Here is a 20,334-nt window from a genome sequence, read left to right on the forward strand (position 1 = left end):
ACTATCCTCTCTGGTCTCTTTTGTATCTCTCCCCTCTCAACTTAAACCTATGCCCTCTAGTTCTAGACTCCTCTACCTTTGGGAAAAGAGCTTGACTATCTCCCTTATCTATGCTCATTATTTTATAGACCTCTATAAGATCACCCCTAAATCCCCCAGGCTCCAGGGAAAAACGTCCCAGCCTATCCAGCCCTCTCCTTATAACTCAAACTATCAAGTCCTGGTAGCATCCTCGCAAATCTCTTCTGCACTCTTTCTAGTTTAACAATATCCTTCCTGTAAGCGGGTGACCAGAACTGAACACAGTATTCCATGTGTGGTCATCAAGCTGCCCTCTGAACTCAGAATTTGATCAGCAACAAATTTGGTTTGGGAACAAGGACGAGAAAGAGGCAGAAAGTAACGAGGATGGTAAAAGAAGGGAGGATTGAAAGAGATAAGGAACACAGAGAGGAAAACAGCTACAAACAGCAAGTTTTGGAGTACAGAAAGTCAGAGGAAGCATTCCTGTTTAAAACTGAATAGTACAGTAACTTTAATTTAACGCTATGGGCTTTGCTCAGTGTGTTCATGCCCATGGCAGACTACGCGTAGGAAATGTAGAAAGATACGCATGAAAAACCTGTCATAAAAGAAAAGCCAGATAAGGGTATGGAATCAATGAGGAGCAATGATAAAATCACAGAATCACAGAATTGTTATGGCACAGAAGGAGGCCATTCAGCCCATTGTATCTCCAAATGAGCATTCTAGCTTTGTGCCATCACCCCACCTGCCTTTTCCCCGTACCTTTGTGCACATTGTTTCTAGTCAAGTAATCATCTAATGTCCTCTTGAATGTCTCAATTAAACTGGCATCCACCCACACTTCCAGGCTGTGCATTCCAAACACAAACCATTCAATATGTGAAAAAGAAGTTCTCACATCACATTTGCTGTTTTTGAAAATCACTTTAAATCTGTGCCGTCAGAGTTTTACAGCACGGAGAGATCCCCTTCGGTCCATCAAGTCTGTGTCGGCAATTCCATTTTTCAGCACTCCTTAGCCTTGGTCTGTAGCCTTGTTCTTGATCTTTATACAAGTGGGGACAGTTTCTCTCCATCTACTGTCTTCAGCCTCATCGTAATTTTGAACACCTCTATCAAATCTCCTCTTAGCCTTCTTCTGTCCAATCTATCCATAACTGAAGTTTCTCATCCCTGGAACCATCATTGCAAAATTTCTTCTGCACCTTCTCCAATGCATTCACATTGTTCCTATACTGTGGCACCCAGAACTGTACACAGTACTCCAGCTGAGGCCTTACTAGTGTCTTGTATAAGTTCAGCACAATCTCCTCGCTCTTGCCCTCTGTGCCCCAATAATAAAGCCCAGAATACTATAGGCTTTATTAACTTCTCTCTCCACCTGTCTTGTCACCTTCAATGATCCATGCATATATACACCCAGGTCCCTCTGCTCTTGCAACCCCTTAAGAATTATACCCCTTAATATATATTGTCTGTCCATGCTCTTCCTACCAAAATGCATCACCTCACCCTTCTCTTCACTGAACTTCATCTGCCGCTGATCTGCCCACTCCACCAACTTGTCTATGTCCTTTTGAAGTTCTCCGCTGTCCTCCTCATAGTTTACAATATTTCAGGTTTTGCAACATCTGCAAACTTTGAAATTGACCCCTCCATATCAAGAGCTAGATCATTAATATGTATCAGGAAAAGCAAGGAGCCAATACCAACCCCCAATATCAACTCCATTCCAAACCTTGCTCCAAATAATATCCGAATATTACCCATTGACCATTGCTCTCATCTTCCTGTAATTGCGCCAATTTTCTATCCACATTGTTACTGCCCCTTTCGTTCCGTGAGCTATAACTTTTTTATTTTATTCTCCTCATTTTCCACATTTTCACCAAATACACAACAAAAGATAGCCAACAATGACAAGCACAGTATCAATCCCCGAACCAGCATCCCCTTCAACATACAAACCCAAACATCACCCATACAATCCAAAAACTAAAAGACCTAAAGGGAATCAATGGTCATCCCATAAACAATATGCTCAACCCCCCCCTCCCACCCCCCCAATGTTCGATGGCTTCCAATTCTTGAAAGTGCATAATAAACAATGCCCATGAAATGTAGAACCCTTCCATCCACCCCTCTGCTCAAACTTCATCTACTTGAGTGTCAAAAACTCCAGCAAGTCTCCCCGCCACGCCAGGGCAGAGGGTGGAGAGAGTGGCCTCCACCCCAGCAGGACCCACCTCGCGGGCAATCAGTGAGGCAAAAGCTAAAACATCTCTCCAAGCGCCTGGCTGCAGCCCGGGCTGGTCCGACACCCCGAAAATGGCTTCTATGGACCCTGGTTCAAAATGCACATGTACCACCCCCGAGGTGACCTTAAAAACCTCCCTCCAATACCCCTCCAGCTTCGGGCAGGACTGCAACATGTGAACATGGTTTGCGAGACTCCCCCCACAGCGCTCACATACATCCTCTACCCCCTCAAAGAGTTAGCTCATCCTCACCCTCGTGAGGTGCGCCCTAATGATGCCGAACGACCTTCAGCGTTTACGGCCCCAACCTCACGCACGAGGTTGAGGCGCTTACCCTCCGGAGCACCTCACACCACAGACCATCCTCCATAACCTCCCCTAAATCTTCCTCCCACTTGGCTTTAATCCCCCCTCCCCCCCTCCCAAGGATACCTTATCCTCCCCCTGAAACCTCCGATAGATCGCTGACATACCCCCTTCTCCATTCATCCTGCCATCAATAACTCTTCCAACAACGTGGAGGCCAGCGCCTCCTGGAAGCTCTGAACTTTCTTCATGAGCTATAACTTTTCTGACACTTCTGTTCGTGTGGTATTTGTATCGAATGCCTTTTGAAAGTCCAATAACATTGAAAATAAATTAGATTACCACACTACAAAACATCAACCATAACAGAAACAAAGAATGGCACGTGATAGAATCGCTACAGTGCAGAAAGAGGCCATTCAGCCCATCGACTTTGCACCAACCCTCCGAAAGAGCGCCCTACCTAGGCTCACTTCCCAGCCCATCCCTGCAACCTCATAACCCCAGATAACCTTTGGACACTAAAGGGCAATTTAGCATGGCCAATCCATTTAACCTGAGGTTACTGTGGGAGGAAACAAGAGCACCCCGGAGGAAACCCACGCAGACACGGGGAGAAAGTGCAGACTCCGCACAGACAGTGACCCAAGGTCAGAATTGACCCCGGGCCCCTGGCGCTGTGAGGCAGCAGCGCTAACTACTGTGCCACCGTGCTGCCCAGGGTTATTGCATCAACTGTATCAGAGATGGAACAATGTGATATCTAATAATAATCTTTATTGGCGCAAGTAGGCTTACATTGACACTGCAATGTAGTTACTGTGAAAAGCCCCTAGTCACCACATTCCGGGTACACGGAGGGAGCATTCAGAATGTCCAATTTGCCTAACAGCACATCTTGCGGGATTTGTGGCTGGAGACCGGAGGAAACCCATGCAAACACGTGGAGAACATGCAGACTCCACACAGATGGGAATTGAACCTGGGACCCTGGCACTGTGAAGCAACTGTGCCAACCACTGTGCTACCGTGCCGCCCAGGAAGAAAGGAAGACACTGCTGAGATTTGAACTCAGGATCTCCTATTTACTAGACAGGCGCTTTAACCAACTAAGCCACAGAGCCAAATCTGATGCATGCTCTAGCTCAAACTAGCTTGGAAAGTTTGAAATCGTCCATTGGAATCCAGCTACTGGACTAGCAAACCAGATAAGCAAGAGCGATGTTCCTTCTACCATCTGTTTGCCATGTATGGCAGGTTCTTCAAAATAGGCATATGGTTATCATGCACACATCTTGAAGGATACATTGAGCAAGCATTCAGATCCCAGCATGATAAATTGCGAAATGGGCCGTAAATCCAGAAAACTGAAGCCATTACCATGTGGTTAACTCCGTCATATCAAACCACGACAAAGAAATCAAATGAGAATATAAAAGAATGGACAAACCACCATTACTGACCTGTGCACCAGGCACGACACATCCAGCCTAGTCGCTTCTTTTAGGTGGTAGTAGTTGTGGGTTTGCAATGTGCTGCAGGAGAAATCTTGATGGCATGCTGAAGTGCATCTTGTAGATGGCACACACTACAGCCACAGTCCATTGGAGGTGAAGAGAGTGAATGGTTAACGTAGTACGCGGGGTCTTCCCCCACCCCCCCAAGGATGTGGATGTGGATATTGGGGGATTCAGCATTAGTAATACCGTTGAAAATCATGGGAAGGTAGTAAGAATCTCTGTTGGTGGAGATAGTCATTGCCTGGTACATGTGTGGCATGAATGTTAATGTTATTTGCCACAGACTGCTTCGGTATCTGAGGAGTCGCGAATGAAGCTGAACATTGGGCGATCATCAGCGAACGTCCCTACTTCTAACCTGATGATGAAGGGAAGGTCATTGATGAAGCAGTTGAAGATGCTTGCGCCTCGGACACCACCCTAAGGAACTCCTGCAATGATGTCCTGATACTGAAATAACTGGTCTCCAACAACCACAACCACCTCCCTTCAGCTTAGTTGTGACTCCACCCAGTGGGGAGCATTCCCCCGATTTCTATTGACTGCAATTTTATTCGGGCTCATTGATGTGTCACCTCAGTCAAATGCTGCCTGGATGTCTTGATTTTGAGCAGCTGTAACATCAATCAATTTAATATGTGGCCTCCCCTAATATCAGTGATCCACTTACTTTGAATTGTTTAAAAAGGTCCCCCACTCTCACATATGGAAGATAATGTAGCACACCAGTAAGATAGATAACCGTTAAATTAGTATTTTGATATACTCACACCGCTACAAGAAGGCAAAAAACACTAAGTGCCCCAATAGATCTTGTTACAGATATGTTATATATTCATTCTAATTTAGTTTGGTAGAGTATCCTTAAATGTCGATTGCTGTAATCTCCTTAGCATTCCTCCAAGGAGCAAAGTAAGGAATCCTGCCTCCTCCACACAGGCAGGAAAGAGCTTCATTAAGTACAAAAAGCAAGAACTTGAAGACCCTTAACAGCAACTTATCCATTAAAATCGAATTAAAGCAGTAGTTGTTCAAAACCCTTACATACAATCACTGTAGGTCGGCTTATGATATAAGGCAAACCAATGACTGGGAAATGCCAATACGCTCTGACAGTCAGGAAAAACAATGCACCCACACATCTTACTCCAATTCTCTGCTTAAATTTGAAGTTTGATTTTATTGATTACAAAGGCAAAAAGGAATTTCAATTGGGCGGGATTCTCCCTTGCGAGTCCGTCCTTGCTCCCGCTGCCAGCGACGACGGAAAATTTGGCACTGAGCCAAATCTCCATTCACTGCAGCGGGAACGGAGAATCAAAGTAAACGCTGCACAAAAGTGTCATATTTATCACTTGCAACAAGAACTGGCTGACATAGATACATAGAAGATAGGAGTAGGAGGCCTTTCGGCCCTTGGAGGCTACTCCACCATTCATCACGATCATGGCTGATCATCCAACTCAATAGCCTAATCCTGCTTTCTCCCATAACTTTTGATCCCATTCTCCCCAAGTGCTATCCAGCCGCCTCTTGAATATATTCAATGATTTAGCATCAACTACTTCCTGTGGTAATGAATTCCACAGGCTCACCACTCCTTGTGTGAAGAAATGTCTCCTTATCTCTGTCCAAAATGGTTTACTCTGAATCCTCAGGCTGTGACCCCTGGTTCTGGACACACCCATCATTGATAACATCTTCCCTACATCTGTCTAGTCCCATTATAATTCGATAAGTCTCTATGAGATCCCGCCCTCATTCTTCTGAACTCCAGCGAGAACAATCCCAACCTAGTCAATCTTTCCTCATATGACAGTCCCGCCATCCCTGGAATCAGTCTGGTAAACCTTTGCTACACACCCTCGAGAGCAAGAACATCCTTCCTCAGAGAAGGAGACCAAAACTGCACACAATACTCCAGTGTGGCCTCACCAAGGCCCTGTACAATTTCAGCATACCATCCCTGCTTCTATACTTGAAACCTCTCGCAATGAAAGCCAACATACCATTAACCTTCTTTACCGCCTGCTGCACCTGCATGCTTACCTTCAGTGAATGGTGCACAAGGACACCCAGGTCCTGCTGCACACTCCTCTCTACCAATTTACACCCAAAATGAATAACCTCACACTTATTCAAATTATACTTCATCTGCCATTGGTTTGCCCACTCGCCCAACCTGTCCAGATCTTGCTGGAGGATCCCTGCATCCACGTCACAATTCACCCTCCCACCTAATTTGGTATCATCTGCAAACTTTGAGATGTTACCTTTTGTTCCCTCATACAAATCATTAATGTATGTTGTGAATAGCTGGGGTCCCAGCACCGATCTATGTGGTACCCCACTAGTTACTGCCTGCCAATTTGAAAAGGACCCATTAATCCCTACTCTTTGTTTCCTCTCTGCCAACCAGTTTTCTATCCACCTCAATATGTTTCCCCCAATCCCATGGGCTTTAACTTTACACAATAAACTCTTAGGCGGGCCTTTGTCAAACGCCTTCTGAAAGTCCAAATATACCACATCGACTGGATCCCCCTTGTCGACTGTACTGGTTACCTCTTCAAAGAATTCCAACAGATTTATCAAGCATGATTTTCCCTTCATAAATCCACGCTGACTCTGACTGATTCTGCCACTGCTTTCTAAATGTTCCGCTATAAAGTCCTATATAATGGATTCAAGCATTTTCCCCACTACCGATGTTAGGCTTACTGGTCTATAATTCCCTGCTTTCTCTCCACCTCCCTATTTGAATATCGGAGTGACGTGAGCTACCCTCCAATCTGCAGGGACCGTTCCAGCGTCTATAGAATCCCGGAAGATGACCACCAATGCATCCACTATTTCCAGAGCCACCTCCTGAAGCACACTGGGATGCAGATTCTCAGGCCCTGGGGATTTATCCTGCCTTCAATCCCATCAGTTTTCCCAGCACCATTTCTCTACTAATGTTGGTCTCCCTCAGTTCTTCCCTCTCACTAAACCTTTCATTCTCCAACATTTCTGGGCTTCAGGAGAAAGATTATATTGTGTTTCTTCTTTCTTTCATTCAGCTGAATATTCTTGGCCGATTAACATTTTGCCCTCAAAGAAGCCCAAATGTGCTAATGTCCAAAGCATAGAATCAACAGTGTAGAAGGCGGCCATTTAGCCCGTCAAGTCTGCACCGGCCCTTAGAAAGAACACCCTACCTAAGCCCACGCCCCCACCCTTTCCCCATAACCAAGTAACCCCGCAAAGGGGCAATTTAGCATCCACCTAACCTGCACATCTTTGGGATTTGTGGGAGGAAACCCACACAGACACGGGGAGAAAGTGTGAACTCCACACTTCCCAAGGCGGGAATTGAACCCGGATCCATGGAGCTGTGAGGCAGCGGTGCTAACCACTGTGTAGCTGTGCCACCAAACATGTGTAAAATCTTGGCCTCACTGTTTATGCAGCAAAGTTTAAATCTGCTTTGAAGTAACCTTCAACTTGTTCATTTCTGTATTAAATTATTGACGGCAATTTCTCAAAATAGCCGTCCAGTGAAAAAGTAGAAACCTTTTTTTCCAGTTCCGTGAACCCACCTCTGTACACAAATCACAGTTTAGGTATGAGGGCTGAGAATGATTTTATCCTTTCACATACACTTTGCCAAAGGCATCCTTCAGAGCTGGCAGTCGATCTACTATAACTCCCTTCCTTAGACAGTGCTTCTTTTTGCGTCCAGTAAGAAGTCTTACAACACCAGGTTAAAGTCCAACAGGTTTGTTTCAAACACGAGCTTTCGGAGCGCAGCTCCTTCCTCAGGTGAATCTCGCTCATGATGCACTCACAAAATGGTATAATTTATCATTTGCATGCAGGATGAGAATGCCAAAAATAATATCCTACCTTCTCAAATATTTAGCAATCCACCTAACCAATAGATGGCAGGAAGTTTGTAAATGTTGTGGGGGACACAATACTTTGCAAAATGACTGAACATAAATTGAGAAAATCCCAAATTTACTTGGATGCAGCCACAACTATTTGATTCATTAAAATGCGTCATAAAGTAACGTCTTTAGGCATGTTCAATTGTTTCAACATGTCAGTGTTACATATCTAGAAGTAAAAATTTCAACCAAAACACAAAAGCATCCGTAGGATGTTCTCGGCTGCTGTTTTGTGCCTCTCCTCCCCATGTGAAATGGTCATGAATGCTGATAAACAGTTTGGGAAGGGCCAAACTTACTGCCAGAAAATCCATGCCCTTGTTATTGACTCCATCACCTTCCATGTGTGTTCATTCAAATTGAATCCAACTGCATGCAATTGGCCCATTTGTTCAATTGAGAGTTCAACTTCAAGCACCTCATCATCTGCACTACCAAGATCAGCCTCTGCAACATTCACCGTCTCTCCTCGCACACTTAATTTCAAACCATTGTGACCTCTGAATTCAGCGTCTGGCCTCTGGTCTGCATCCTCCCTAAATTCCACATCAAAAGCTCTTCTGCCATCATCCTCTCTTAGGTAAAGGTAAAGTCGCCATAGTCCCAGATGACCGTAGGCTGCTTTCCCCTTTGAGGGGGAGAGCTGACTGGTGGCAATTTGACCTGAGGATCACCACATCTCGGGCGAGGGGCAAGGTTGAGAAGTCGGTGCCTTCATCCTCTCCTACATCAAGTGCCACTTACCTATCGCTGCCTTCCCCTTGACCAACACTAAGTCCCTATCTCTAAACTTTCTCCACTGTCTTGTTCTTCATGTTTATAACCTTGTTGTTTTACATTCCCTCATGCCTCCTCTCATTGGGGTTCCTCCCATCCAGTATTTCATCTTAGATAGCAGACTCTTTCACTGTCATGGTCCAATTCCTTTGAACCTTCCCCCCAGACCTCTATGTTTTATATCTTTGAAAACCTGCTTATTGCTCATTTCTCAGACCGACCTGCGTGCCCTAAAGCAATGTCATGAATGCTTCAGTGCCACCTTCTTTCCTACTGTGGAACAGACAGTACTCAAAGTTAAAGGCGCTATACAAATGCATCTTAATAAGCTAAACATTTCCACCCCTGTGGTCCAAATGTTGGGTGGTCATTGTCCTGTAGTGGAACTAGCATTCAGAGTGTGGAGAAACCAGATGAATGGACAGGATTTGGACAAGAAGATAGTTTCCACTTTGAGGGTCAGACATTTCTTTCAGCACTGTGGTGCTGCCTCCGAATCCTCCCGTTCATTTAGCTAAATAATACCCAGAGCAGACTTTCCCAGGGACAGTGGGGAGAAAGTGAAGCCGAGAGCATGCCTTCAGAGTTGCCGAGATTTCCATGAGGACAGGAAGTTGTTTGGCTCTCTCTGACGTTGACCAGCTCCAATCTGGCAGCGTTGAAACAGTTGTCATATTGGATGGAAAAAGTGTGCAACTTGGGACAGAATTAAAAACTACCGAGCAGCGATGAAATGTTCAGAACAAACCTTTCCTGACCTTAGCTCTCCATGTTCCCTGGCTACTCGGAAGATGAAGAACCTCTCTTTTTTTTATTACGACCAGGCACAGACAAGCAATGGCTGCCATTTCAGGCCAGTGGGTGGCCAACCCCAATTTCCCCCACTACTCCAGGAGCAGAGTTGTCTTTAGGGTCACTAAGACCCCCACCCTATGTAAATCCCACTTCCCGGCAGGCGTAGGCGAGAAATGAGCCAGGATTTGATTCCCATCTGAAACGGGAAAATCCGACCCCATGTGTGTTGTCTGTTTTACCCTATCACCGTGTAATTCTGCATCAATTGCTCCCAATTGGCTTTTTAACAAGAGCAGCTTTTATTCCCACGTCCCTTCTTTTTGTTAATTTTCCCCAAATCACTTTTGAATGAGTGCAAGACTCAGAACACTGGCACTTTCTCCAACTGTTCTTTATTCATGTCCACAGGAATCAGCAAAGGGGGAAATATGGCCCTCGTATTTTAAGCTCAATTCATGCAATGTCTGTAATCGCTATAATTTATAGCACTATTTTATGGTGCAGCACTGAATGGAAAACCTTTCACTGGCTTGCTATTTGAGAAACATGTCTTTGCCTGCATTTTGCTCTGGAGACCGGTTTAACTCATGGGGGCCTGTTTAGCTCAGTTGGCTGGACAGCTGGTTCATGATGCAGAGCGAGGCCTGCAGCGCGGATTCAATTCCCGCCCCGGCTAAGGTTATTCACAAAGGGCACTCTCAACCTTGCCCCTCTCCTGAAGTGTGACGATCCTCAGGTTAAACCTGAGCAGCACGTTGTGGGCAGCACGGTAGCATTCCCGTACCAGCCTCCCTGGACAGGCGCCGGAGTGTGGCGACTAGGGGCTTTTCACAGTAACTTCATTGAAGCCTACTCGTGACAATAAGCGATTTTCATTTCATTTTCATTTCATTGTGGTTAGCACAATTGCTTCACAGGTCCAGGGTCCCAGGTTTCATAGAATTTACAGTGCAGAAGGAGACCATTCGGCCCATCGAGTCTGCACCAGCTCTTGGAAAGAGCACCCTACCCAAGCCCACACCTCCACCCTATCCCCATAACCCAGTAACCCCACCCAACACTAAGGGCAATTTTGGACACTAAGGGCAATTTAGCATGGCCAATCCACCTAACCTGCACATCTTTGGACTGTGGGAGGAAACTGGAGCACCCGGAGGAAACGCATGCACACATGGGGAGAATGTGCAAACTCCGCACAGACAGTGACCCAAGCCGGGGATTGAACCTGGGACCCTGGACCTGTGAAGCAATTGTGCTAACCACAATGAAATGAAAATGAAATGAAATTCAATCCCCGGCTTGGGTCACTGTCTGTGCGGAGTTTGCACATTCTCCCCATCTGTGCATGCGTTTCCTCCGGGTGCTCCAGTTTCCTCCCACAGTCCAAAGATGTGCAGGTTAGGTGGATTGGCCATGCTAAATTGCCCTTAGTGTCCAAAATTGCCCTTAGTGTTGGGTGGGGTTACTGGGTTATGGGGATAGGGTGGAGGTGTGGGCTTGGGTAGGGTGCTCTTTCCAAGAGCTGGTGCAGACTCGATGGGCCGAATGGTCTCCTTCTGCACTGTAAATTCTATGATCTATAAACCCCCACCAATCTCCTTCAAAGGGGAAAGCAGCCTTTGGTCATCTGGGACTGTGGTTACTTGTATTTAATGCTTGATTAATAACCACACAATTTATAACGATGTGGGTAAGAAACTTAACAGCATGGAAACAGGCTCTTCAGGCCAACTTGTCCATGCCACCCAGTTTCTATTGCTAAGCTAGTCCCACTTGCTTGGCCCATATCCCTCTATACTCACTACCCCCTTTTAAAGTATGTCAAAAGTATGTAGGAACTCCAATATTTTTCCTCTCCCCCCACCCCCGAAAGGACATTAGTGAACAAGATGGGTTTTTACGACAATTGACAACGATTTCGTGACCATCCTGTAATTCCAGATTTTTATTGAATTCGGATTTCACCAACTGCCGGGGCGGGATTCAATCCCACGTTCCCAGAGCATTAACCTGGGTCTCTGGATTACCAATGACAATACCACTGGCCACCTCCTCCCCTAGGTTGAATCCTGAGGACATTATAAGTTCTACTGCTTAGGTTGTGGCTTCCTTTGCTGCATCCCACAAAATCGTGACTGAAGTTGTTTAGCAGCACCTTTAAACTGGCACTCCACAAAGGACCGCTCCAAGTAAAACGGGACGCAAAAGGGTTAATATCATGTCAACAGTATTTAGGAAAATCCATGGGCTTGTCTAAGTTTGACTAAGATGCAAAGTATACTGCATTTTGCTTAACTGCCCTGTGGCCCGTATTACATCATGTGTTTTTCACGGCTTCACGTCAGCTGTTAACATCTAAAACTAAATTTATACGAGACACCAGCAAAGAACTGATGATTAATGTTTTGATCCAAAAATCATTTCAACATGATAAATCCATCTAGACTTGAGAATTGACATGGATTATCTGTGCTACTGTTTCACACCCAAATATTTGTTTCTTTATCCCATCCTGAAAGTTCCGAAGCCAATGCGCAGAGTGGGCAGGGCAAACCCTTAATCCATCTCCTTGCTTCCGTGTAAAAACCTTCAAATTGAAACCAATTCATGGTCTCCGCAAGAGAGACATACAAGATCTAAGCTGACAAGAAAAGGCTTTGCACCTCTTCTTAGGCTCGATCTGATGCTTGATCTTAGACGTGATAGTCATGAAAAATTGTTTGTTTGATTGATCCATTTTGCACGATATTAAGGATTATTGCGGGCGGCACGGTGGTGCAGTGGTTAGCACTGCTGCCTCACGCCGCCCAGGACCCGGGTTTGATCCTGGCCCCGGGTCTCTGCCCGAGTGGAGATTGCACATTATCCCCGTGTCTACCTGGGTCTCACCCCCTCAAACCAAAATAAGATGTACAGGCTAGGTGAATTGGCCATACTAAATTGCCCCTTAATTGAAAAAAAAAGAATTGGGTACTCTAAAAAAAAATTTAAGTTTATTGCTTGCAATAAAGAAGGAGCTTGCACAACTGTTCGGCACTTGATATTCCTTTCCTATTCTTTTCAATCAAAAATAGCTCTTTTTGACTGCAGTAGAATCTCAGGACTTACCAGCTCCACAGAACCATAGTGTTTCCTGCTGAACTCCCCACGCCGACAGCCCAGGTCTTCGGAGGCAGAGCTGAAAGAGAAACGCTTCATCAATGAACATATCCAACGCTTCCCAGGTCTTTCACAGAAACTAGCTCATTGCCTATAGGTATGGCTCAACCACTTCACTCATGGCATGGCTTCTACAACACTAGCAATGAGTTTTATTCCCCTGCAAACAGCATTGGTTGCTGCCCAAGACAGCATAATTGTGCCCCAAAAAAGAAGGAATATGGAACGCCTGAGACTTGAGATGAAAACCAGTGATTCAATTAAATATTATGTCATTAATCAATCGATAAACATTTCAAGAATTCTACTCAATGGTAATTACATTTGAGAATCTTATCTTGAGAACTGGGAGCCTGCAGTAAGCCTGATTTGACAGATGCCTACGTAACCTATCTTATCGAATTTTTATTTGTCCTGTTTTGCTTTAATTAACTTCCAGGAAGGAGATTCCATTCAGCTTCTTGAAGCTTCTGGAAAGAAGAGATAATCGTGGTCCACTACCTATGTTCCACCAGGCAGCAAGCCAAAATAATAATTTTTTAATTCATTTACAGGATGAGGGCATCGCTGTCTAGGCCAGCATTATTTGCCCATTCCTAGTTGCCCTTCAGAAGGTGGAGGTGAGCTGCCTTCTTGAACTGCTGCAGTCCCTGAGGTGTAGGTGCACCCACAGTGCTGTGAGAGAGGGAGTTCCAGGATTGTGACCTGGCAACAATGAAGGAATGCCGATACATTTCCAAGTCAGGGTGACCAGTGACTTGGAGGGGAACCTCCAGGTGGTGGGTCGCCCAGGTACCCGCTGCTCTTGTCCTTCTACACTAGTGTTTTTCAAACTTTTTTTTCGGGGACCCATTTTTACCAACCAGCCAACCTTTGGGACCCAACCCATCCGATTATCGCGACCCAACCCAGCCGACCTTCACGACCCGCGCCGGCTGGCTGACCTTCGCGACCCACGCCAGCCGACCTTCGCGACCCACGCCAGCTGACCTTCGCGACCCACGCCAGCCGACTTTCACAACCCACGCCGGCCAACCTTCGCGACCCACACCAGCCGACCTTCGCGAAACACGCCAGCCGACTTTCACAACCCACGACGGCCGACCTTCGCGACCCACACCAGCCGACCTTCGCGACCCACGCCAGCCGACTTTCACAACCCACGCCGGCCGACCTTCGCGACTCACACCAGCCGACCTTCGCGACCCACACCAGCCGACTTTTACAACCCAAGCCAGCCGACCTTCGCGACCCACGGCGGCTGACCTTTGCGGCCCACGCCGGCCGACCTTCGCGATCCATCATTTTCTCTTACCTTGCAATGTTTAGGTGAAATGTGGTGAACCTCCAATTTCTAGAGGATGAAAACGTTTTCAGTTTCAGCATTTTTTCCCTGTAAAACGTTATCAAATAAAAACTCCCCTGAACTTGTAAAAAAACGCTGTGACCGTATAAAAAGAAATACGGCCGCACTGTGCATGCATACCCGCTCATCGATGCGCATGCGCAAAAACTCTTTGCATGCACACCGATGAGCGGGCATGCATGCGCAGTGCGGCCGCATTTTTTTATATGTTTGTGGCCATTTTGAGGGCCGCTTGCAGCTGGCGTAATTAAAGGCAGGCTGTTGCGCGCAGATTTGCGCAATCGGGAGCGCCACGATGGACGGCTCCGCAACCCTCCCGACACCCGCCCGCGACCCACCCGCGGGTTACGCCCCCGACTTTGACAATGCCTGTTCTAGACGGTAGTGGTCATGGAAGGTGCTGCCTAAGGAACTTTGGTGAGTTCCTGCAGTAAATCTTGTAGATGGTACACATGTCTGCCACTGTTTGTCGGTGGTGGAGGGTTTGGATGTTTGTGGAAGGAGGACCAATCAAACGGGCTGCTTTGTCCTGGATGGTGTCAAGCTTCTTAAGTGTTGTTGGAGCTGCATTCATCCAAGCAAGTGGAGAGTACTCCATTACACTCCTGACTTGTGCCTTGTAGATGGTGGACAGGCTTTGGGGAGTCAGGAGGTGAGTTGCTGTCTGAAGGATTCCTACCCTTTAACATGCTCTGGTGGTCACAATATTTATATGGCTAGGTCAGTTCAGTTTCTGGTTATTGGTAACCTATGATGTTGATAGGGGATTCAACAATGGTAATGCCATTGGATGTCAAAGGATGATGGTTGGATCCTCTCTTGTTGGAGATGGTCAGTGCCTAGCACTTGTGTGGCATGAATGTTACTTGCCATTTTCAACCCAGGCCTGGATATTGTCCAGGTCTTGCTCCATTTGGACATGAACTGCTTCAGTATCGGAGGAGTTGCAAATGGTGCTGAACATTGTGCAGTTATCTGCAAACATCCCCACTTCTGACCTTATGGTGGAAGGAAGGTCATTGATGAAGCAGCTGAAGAAGGTCGGGCCTAGGACACTATCCTAAGGAACTCCTGCAGTGGTATCCTGGAAATGCGACGGTGGACCTCCAAATACCGCAACCATATTCCTTTGTGCCAGGTATGACTCCAACCAATGGAGAGTTTTCTCCCTGATTCCCATCGACTCCAATTTTGCTCGGGCTCCTTGTTACCATACTCAGTCAAATGCTGCCTTGATGTCAGGACAATCACTCTCACCTAGCTTTGGCATTCAGCTCTTTTGTACACGTTTGACCAAAAGGCTGTAATGAGGTCAGGAGTTGAGTAACCCTGGCGGAACCCAAGCTGAGCATCAGTGAGCAGGTTACTGCTAAGGAAGTGCAGCTTGATAGCACTGTGTATGACCCCTTCCATCACTTTACTGATGATCGAGAATAGATTGATGGGGTGGTAATTGGTCAGGTTGGATTTGTCTTATTTCTTATGTACGGGACATACCTGGGCAATTTTCCACATTGCCGCGTAGATAATGGTGCTGTAGCTGTACTGGAACAGCTTTGCAAGTTCTGGAGCCCAAGATGTCAGGACTATTACCAGAATATTGTCAGGGCCCATAGCCTTTGCAATATCCAGTGCCTCAACCGCTTCCTAGAAATATAGAAAACAGGAGCAGGAGGAGGCCATTCGGCCCTTCAAGCCTGCTCTGCCATTCATTATGATCATGGCTGATAATCAAACTCAATAGCCTAATCATGCTTCCCCCCCCCCCCCCCCATATCCTTTGATCCCCTTTTCCCTTAGTGCTATATCTAACTGCTTCTTGAAAACATATAATGTTTGGGACGCAACTACTTCCTGTGGTAACAAATTCCACAGGCTGACCACTCTCTGGGTGGGGAAACTTCTCATCTCTGTCCTAAATAGTCTACCCGGTATCCTTAGTCTGTGACCCCTGGTTCTAAACACACCCACCATCGGGAACATCATTCCTGCATCTACCCTATCCAGTCCTGTTAGAATTTTATACGTCTCTAATGAGATCCTCCTCATTCTTCTGAACTCCAGCGAATACAATCCTGACCGATTCAATCTCTCTTCATACATCAGTCCCGCCATCCCAGGATTCAGTCTGGCAAACTTTGACTGCACTCCCTCCAGAGCAAGAATATCTTGATATCATGTAGAGTCAATCAAATTGGCTGAAAACTTACATCTATGATGCTGGAACTAGCTTTGGAAGCCAAGAACGATCATCTAGATTATTGAAAATGCTTCAGCCTTATCTTCTGCACAGATGTTCTGGGCTCCTCCATCATTGAGGATGGGAATATTTGTGGAGCCCCCACCTCCAGTGAATTGTTTAACTGTCCATCACCATTCACGGCTGGATGTGGCAAGACTCCAGAAATTAGATCTGATCCATTGTTTGTGCAATTGCTTAGCTCCGTCTATTACTTGCTGCTTATGCTGTTTGGCACACAAGTAGTCCCTGTGTTGTAGCTTCACCAGGTTGACACCTCATTTTTAGGTCTGCCTGGTGTTGCTCCTGGCATGCCCTCCTACATTCTTCATTGAACCAGGATTGATCCCCTGGCTTTGTGGTAATGGTAGAATGGGGGATATGCTGGGCCATGAGGTTACAGATTGTGGTTGAAGACAATTCTGCTGCTGCTGATGGTCCACAGCGCCTCATGGATGCCCCGTCTTGAACTTCTAGATCTGTTCAGAATCTAAGAGGGCAGCACGGTAGCATGGTGGTTAGCATAAATGCTTCACAGCTCCAGGGTCCCAGGTTCGATTCCCGGCTGGGTCACTGTCTGTGTGGAGTCTGCACGTCCTCCCCGTGTGTGCGTGGGTTTCCTCCGGGTGCTCCGGTTTCCTCCCACAGTCCAAAGATGTGCGGGTTAGGTGGATTGGCCATGCTAAATTGCCCGTAGTGTCCTAATAGTAAGGTTAAGGGGCGGGTTGTTGGGTTACGGGTATAGGGTGGATACATGGGTTTGAGTAGGGTGATCATTGCTCGGCACAACATCGAGGGCCGAAGGGCCTGTTCTGTGCTGTACTGTTCTATGTTCTATGTTCTATCCCATTTAGCATGGTGGTGATGGCCACACAACACGATGGAGGGCTTCCTCAATGTGAAGACAGGACTTTGTGGTCACACCTACCAATGCTGTCATGGACAGATACATCTTGAGCTGGCAGGTTGGTGAGGATGAGTATGTTTTTCCCTCTTGTTGGTTTCCTCACCACCAAGACCAACAGCTACGTCCTTTAGGACCTGGCTAATTCGGTCTATGGTGGGACTACTGAGCCACTCTTGGTGATGGTGTTATATTATCTATAAGGAATGATTCTGTGAGTATGACTATATCATGCTTTTGGTCGACTATATGTTAGTAAGGAGGACTTTGCAGATTGACAGGGATCAGTTTGCCATTGATGTTTCCAGTACCTAGATGGTGGTCCATCTGGTATCATTTCTTTGTGGCTGTTGAATACAACTGAGTGATTTGCTGGGCCATTTAAGAGTCATTGCTGTGGATCTGGAGTCACATCTAGGCAAGGCCAGGTAATGTAACATTTCCTTCCAAAGGACATTTGTTACCCAGATGGGCTTTTAATGACAATCAACAAGGGTTATCGTTAGACTTTAATTTGAGATGTTTTAGAGTTTAAATTGCATCATCTGCCATGGTGGGATTTGAACCCAGGTCCCCGGGCATTATTCTAAATCTCTGGATTGCTAGTCCGGCGATAATCCCACTGCGCCACCGCCTCCCCCTTAGCATGGCTAGGAGGATGAGCCAGAGTTTTAAATGAGTGAGTGGGCGGCATGGTAGCACTGTGGTTTGCACTGTTGCTTCACAGCGCCAGGGACCCAGGTTCGATTCCCGGCTTGGGCCACTGTCTGTGCGGAGTCTGCACGTTCTCACCGTGTCTGCGAGGGATTCCTCCGGGTACTCTGGTTTCCTCCCACAGTCCAAAGATGTGCGGGTTAGGTGGAGTGGTCATGCTAAATTGCCCTTAGTGTCCTAACGTTAGGTGGGGTTGCTGGGTTACAGGGATGGGGTGGAGGTGTGGGCTTGGATGGGGTGCTCTTTCAGGGCCGGGATAAACTCGATGGGCCGAATAGCCTCCTTCTACACAGTAAATTCTATGATTCAAACCTGTAAATCAACAGCCCAGTTCCCCTCCCCTCCAATATTAAACAAGTATTTCTATTAGGAGAATAAAATAATAAATTTTGCCCTGCTTTTATGTTGTTGCTTTTAAACGCCTCTATTTGTTTATATGCAGAGTAGTGGCCACTGTTTGCAATGCTTCTTCAGGTATCTCTGAGCATGATAGCATTTCATCTGTACTGCAATGTTGCTTATTAAGACGCATTGGGCAACTGGACTGACAAAATTTGTCAGGCAGTGCTGCTCACAGGAACATTAAGAGTGGACAACTTGGCAATAATAATGTCAATAAACCTCAATGTATTCAGCAGAAGCAGTCTCCCAAGTGTTTGCAATTACCGTCTCCTGCAAGACTGAGGTGAACTGTGAAGGTTAATGACATCTGCACAGTGACAGCAGGTAAACAAAAAGGATCTTGTGCAAAGGTATTTTTCTTGGGTTCGAGGCAAAATCAGAATATCAATGCTCCGTGTTTCTTTGTTTTTGTTAAGATTAAATACAGTTTAAGTCTGTCATAAACTCATGCCTGGTTTAATCCAGAACCTGGTTACATCAGCAGGTATGGAGAGATGACTGCTTTTCGCTGTAAAAAGGTAGGTGGTACAATGATGTGCCTTTCGTTGCCTGCTGAGGAAAAAAACACTTCTGCTGCATTCATAAAATCTTCGGTGGCTGCTGGAATTTTGCCCTTTCCTGCGGGATGCTCCGATATGATCAGTGGTTCACTGAAAGAGGAATCAATGCAGAAATGTTCATTTGTTCTACCAGTGTCTTGGCAGAGAGTGACGGTGGTGCAAGATAGAAAATTGCTTCCAACTACTTAAGCAAGGGCAATGATATCGAAAGAGAGTTATGTGGCTTTCAGGATGGAAGTGGGAAGCGACTGAAGCACTGTGCATCTTGCCTGAGCGTTTCTATTGAGGTAAACATACAGCATTTGAAAAGAGCTGTAATAACACTTTTTCTTTTTCGCAATTACATTTGAACCACATTCAAGGCGGCATCAGTTTCACATCCTTAACACATTTTTAAGGTATAAATATAGCTATCAAGTAAGACATTTTTTTTTGGTCTCCCTCATTCTGTCCTCGCCTCTCCTCTCCTGATTGCATGTTGTTCAATAATGTCCAACAATGCTCCAGTTCACTAGGAGGGAACCAGATTCAAAGCTGACCCTTCAGCAAACAACCACACACACAAGACACACACACACAGCAAGTATCAGTGCATGGACTTCCAGCCTTAGCCACTGACTCAGTAGGAACCCTGCCTGGCCAGTATTTCCAGTATCTGACCTACAGAGAAATGCAGGAGCCTCCGCCCAGAGCGCGAGCAGGCATCAAACCCCAGACCCCTCCTGATCGGTACAGCTCAGTTGCAACTCCCTGTAATTACGCTCTGGCCCAGCAGGGGAGCTCAACTCCAGCTTATTTTGAAATACGAGTGATCTGTTTTCCATGAAGCATGCCCATCCGGGGAAACAGATTTTGAATATTATGCAGCTGGGTATCATATCATTCAAAAAAAAAATACACAAACACCAATTCAAAGAGATTCCAGCTACTTATGTCTCAAACAACAGCTCCTATTTGTGCTTCACATTCACCAGCCCTGCAAGTGGAAATATTTAAATCCTTTTCAAGCATCATTTTAGAGATCCCTTAGCACTGTCAGGCAGCATAAAAACTACATTTTAAAGAAATATTTCATTGACGCAGTGTAACCGTCAAAAGGGTGGAATGCAATAAAACAGTAAGGACATTGAATAGAGGGATCTGTAACATAAATCCCTATAGAGCACCACTTTCGAAAATTGGGGGGGGGGGGGGGGGAAGGGGGGATCTTGCCCTTTATTTAAACCCATGTTAGATTTCATAAGAAACCCTCTAATATGTGGACACGGGGCAATTATATGGTACAAAGGCACAATGCTGAGTAATAGCTCTCCTGAAATTACTTAGTAATTATTATTCCTATGGGTTGTTCAGGAAATTACAGGTGTTCAGAATT

General features: G+C 46.1%; 1 protein-coding gene and 1 non-coding gene across 7 annotated transcripts in view; both read right to left on the reverse strand.

Annotated features, from left to right (window-relative positions):
* Positions 1-20,334, reverse strand: part of garnl3 (GTPase activating Rap/RanGAP domain like 3) — a 569,928-nt gene that overhangs the window by 471,455 nt on the left and 78,139 nt on the right. For all 6 annotated transcript variants that reach the window (XM_038781606.1, XM_038781608.1, XM_038781607.1 and 3 more), the window contains exon 2: positions 12,724-12,793. In XM_038781606.1, coding sequence (XP_038637534.1) covers positions 12,724-12,793 — 70 coding nt within the window. The remainder of the gene's footprint in view (positions 1-12,723; positions 12,794-20,334) is intronic.
* trnat-agu lies at positions 3,642-3,715 on the reverse strand. The gene has a single exon. It is a non-coding gene; the product is annotated as a tRNA-Thr (tRNA).

This window comes from Scyliorhinus canicula, chromosome 21 (genome assembly GCF_902713615.1).
Source record: "Scyliorhinus canicula chromosome 21, sScyCan1.1, whole genome shotgun sequence".
In the NCBI taxonomy this organism is placed as follows: Eukaryota; Metazoa; Chordata; class Chondrichthyes; order Carcharhiniformes; family Scyliorhinidae; genus Scyliorhinus; species Scyliorhinus canicula.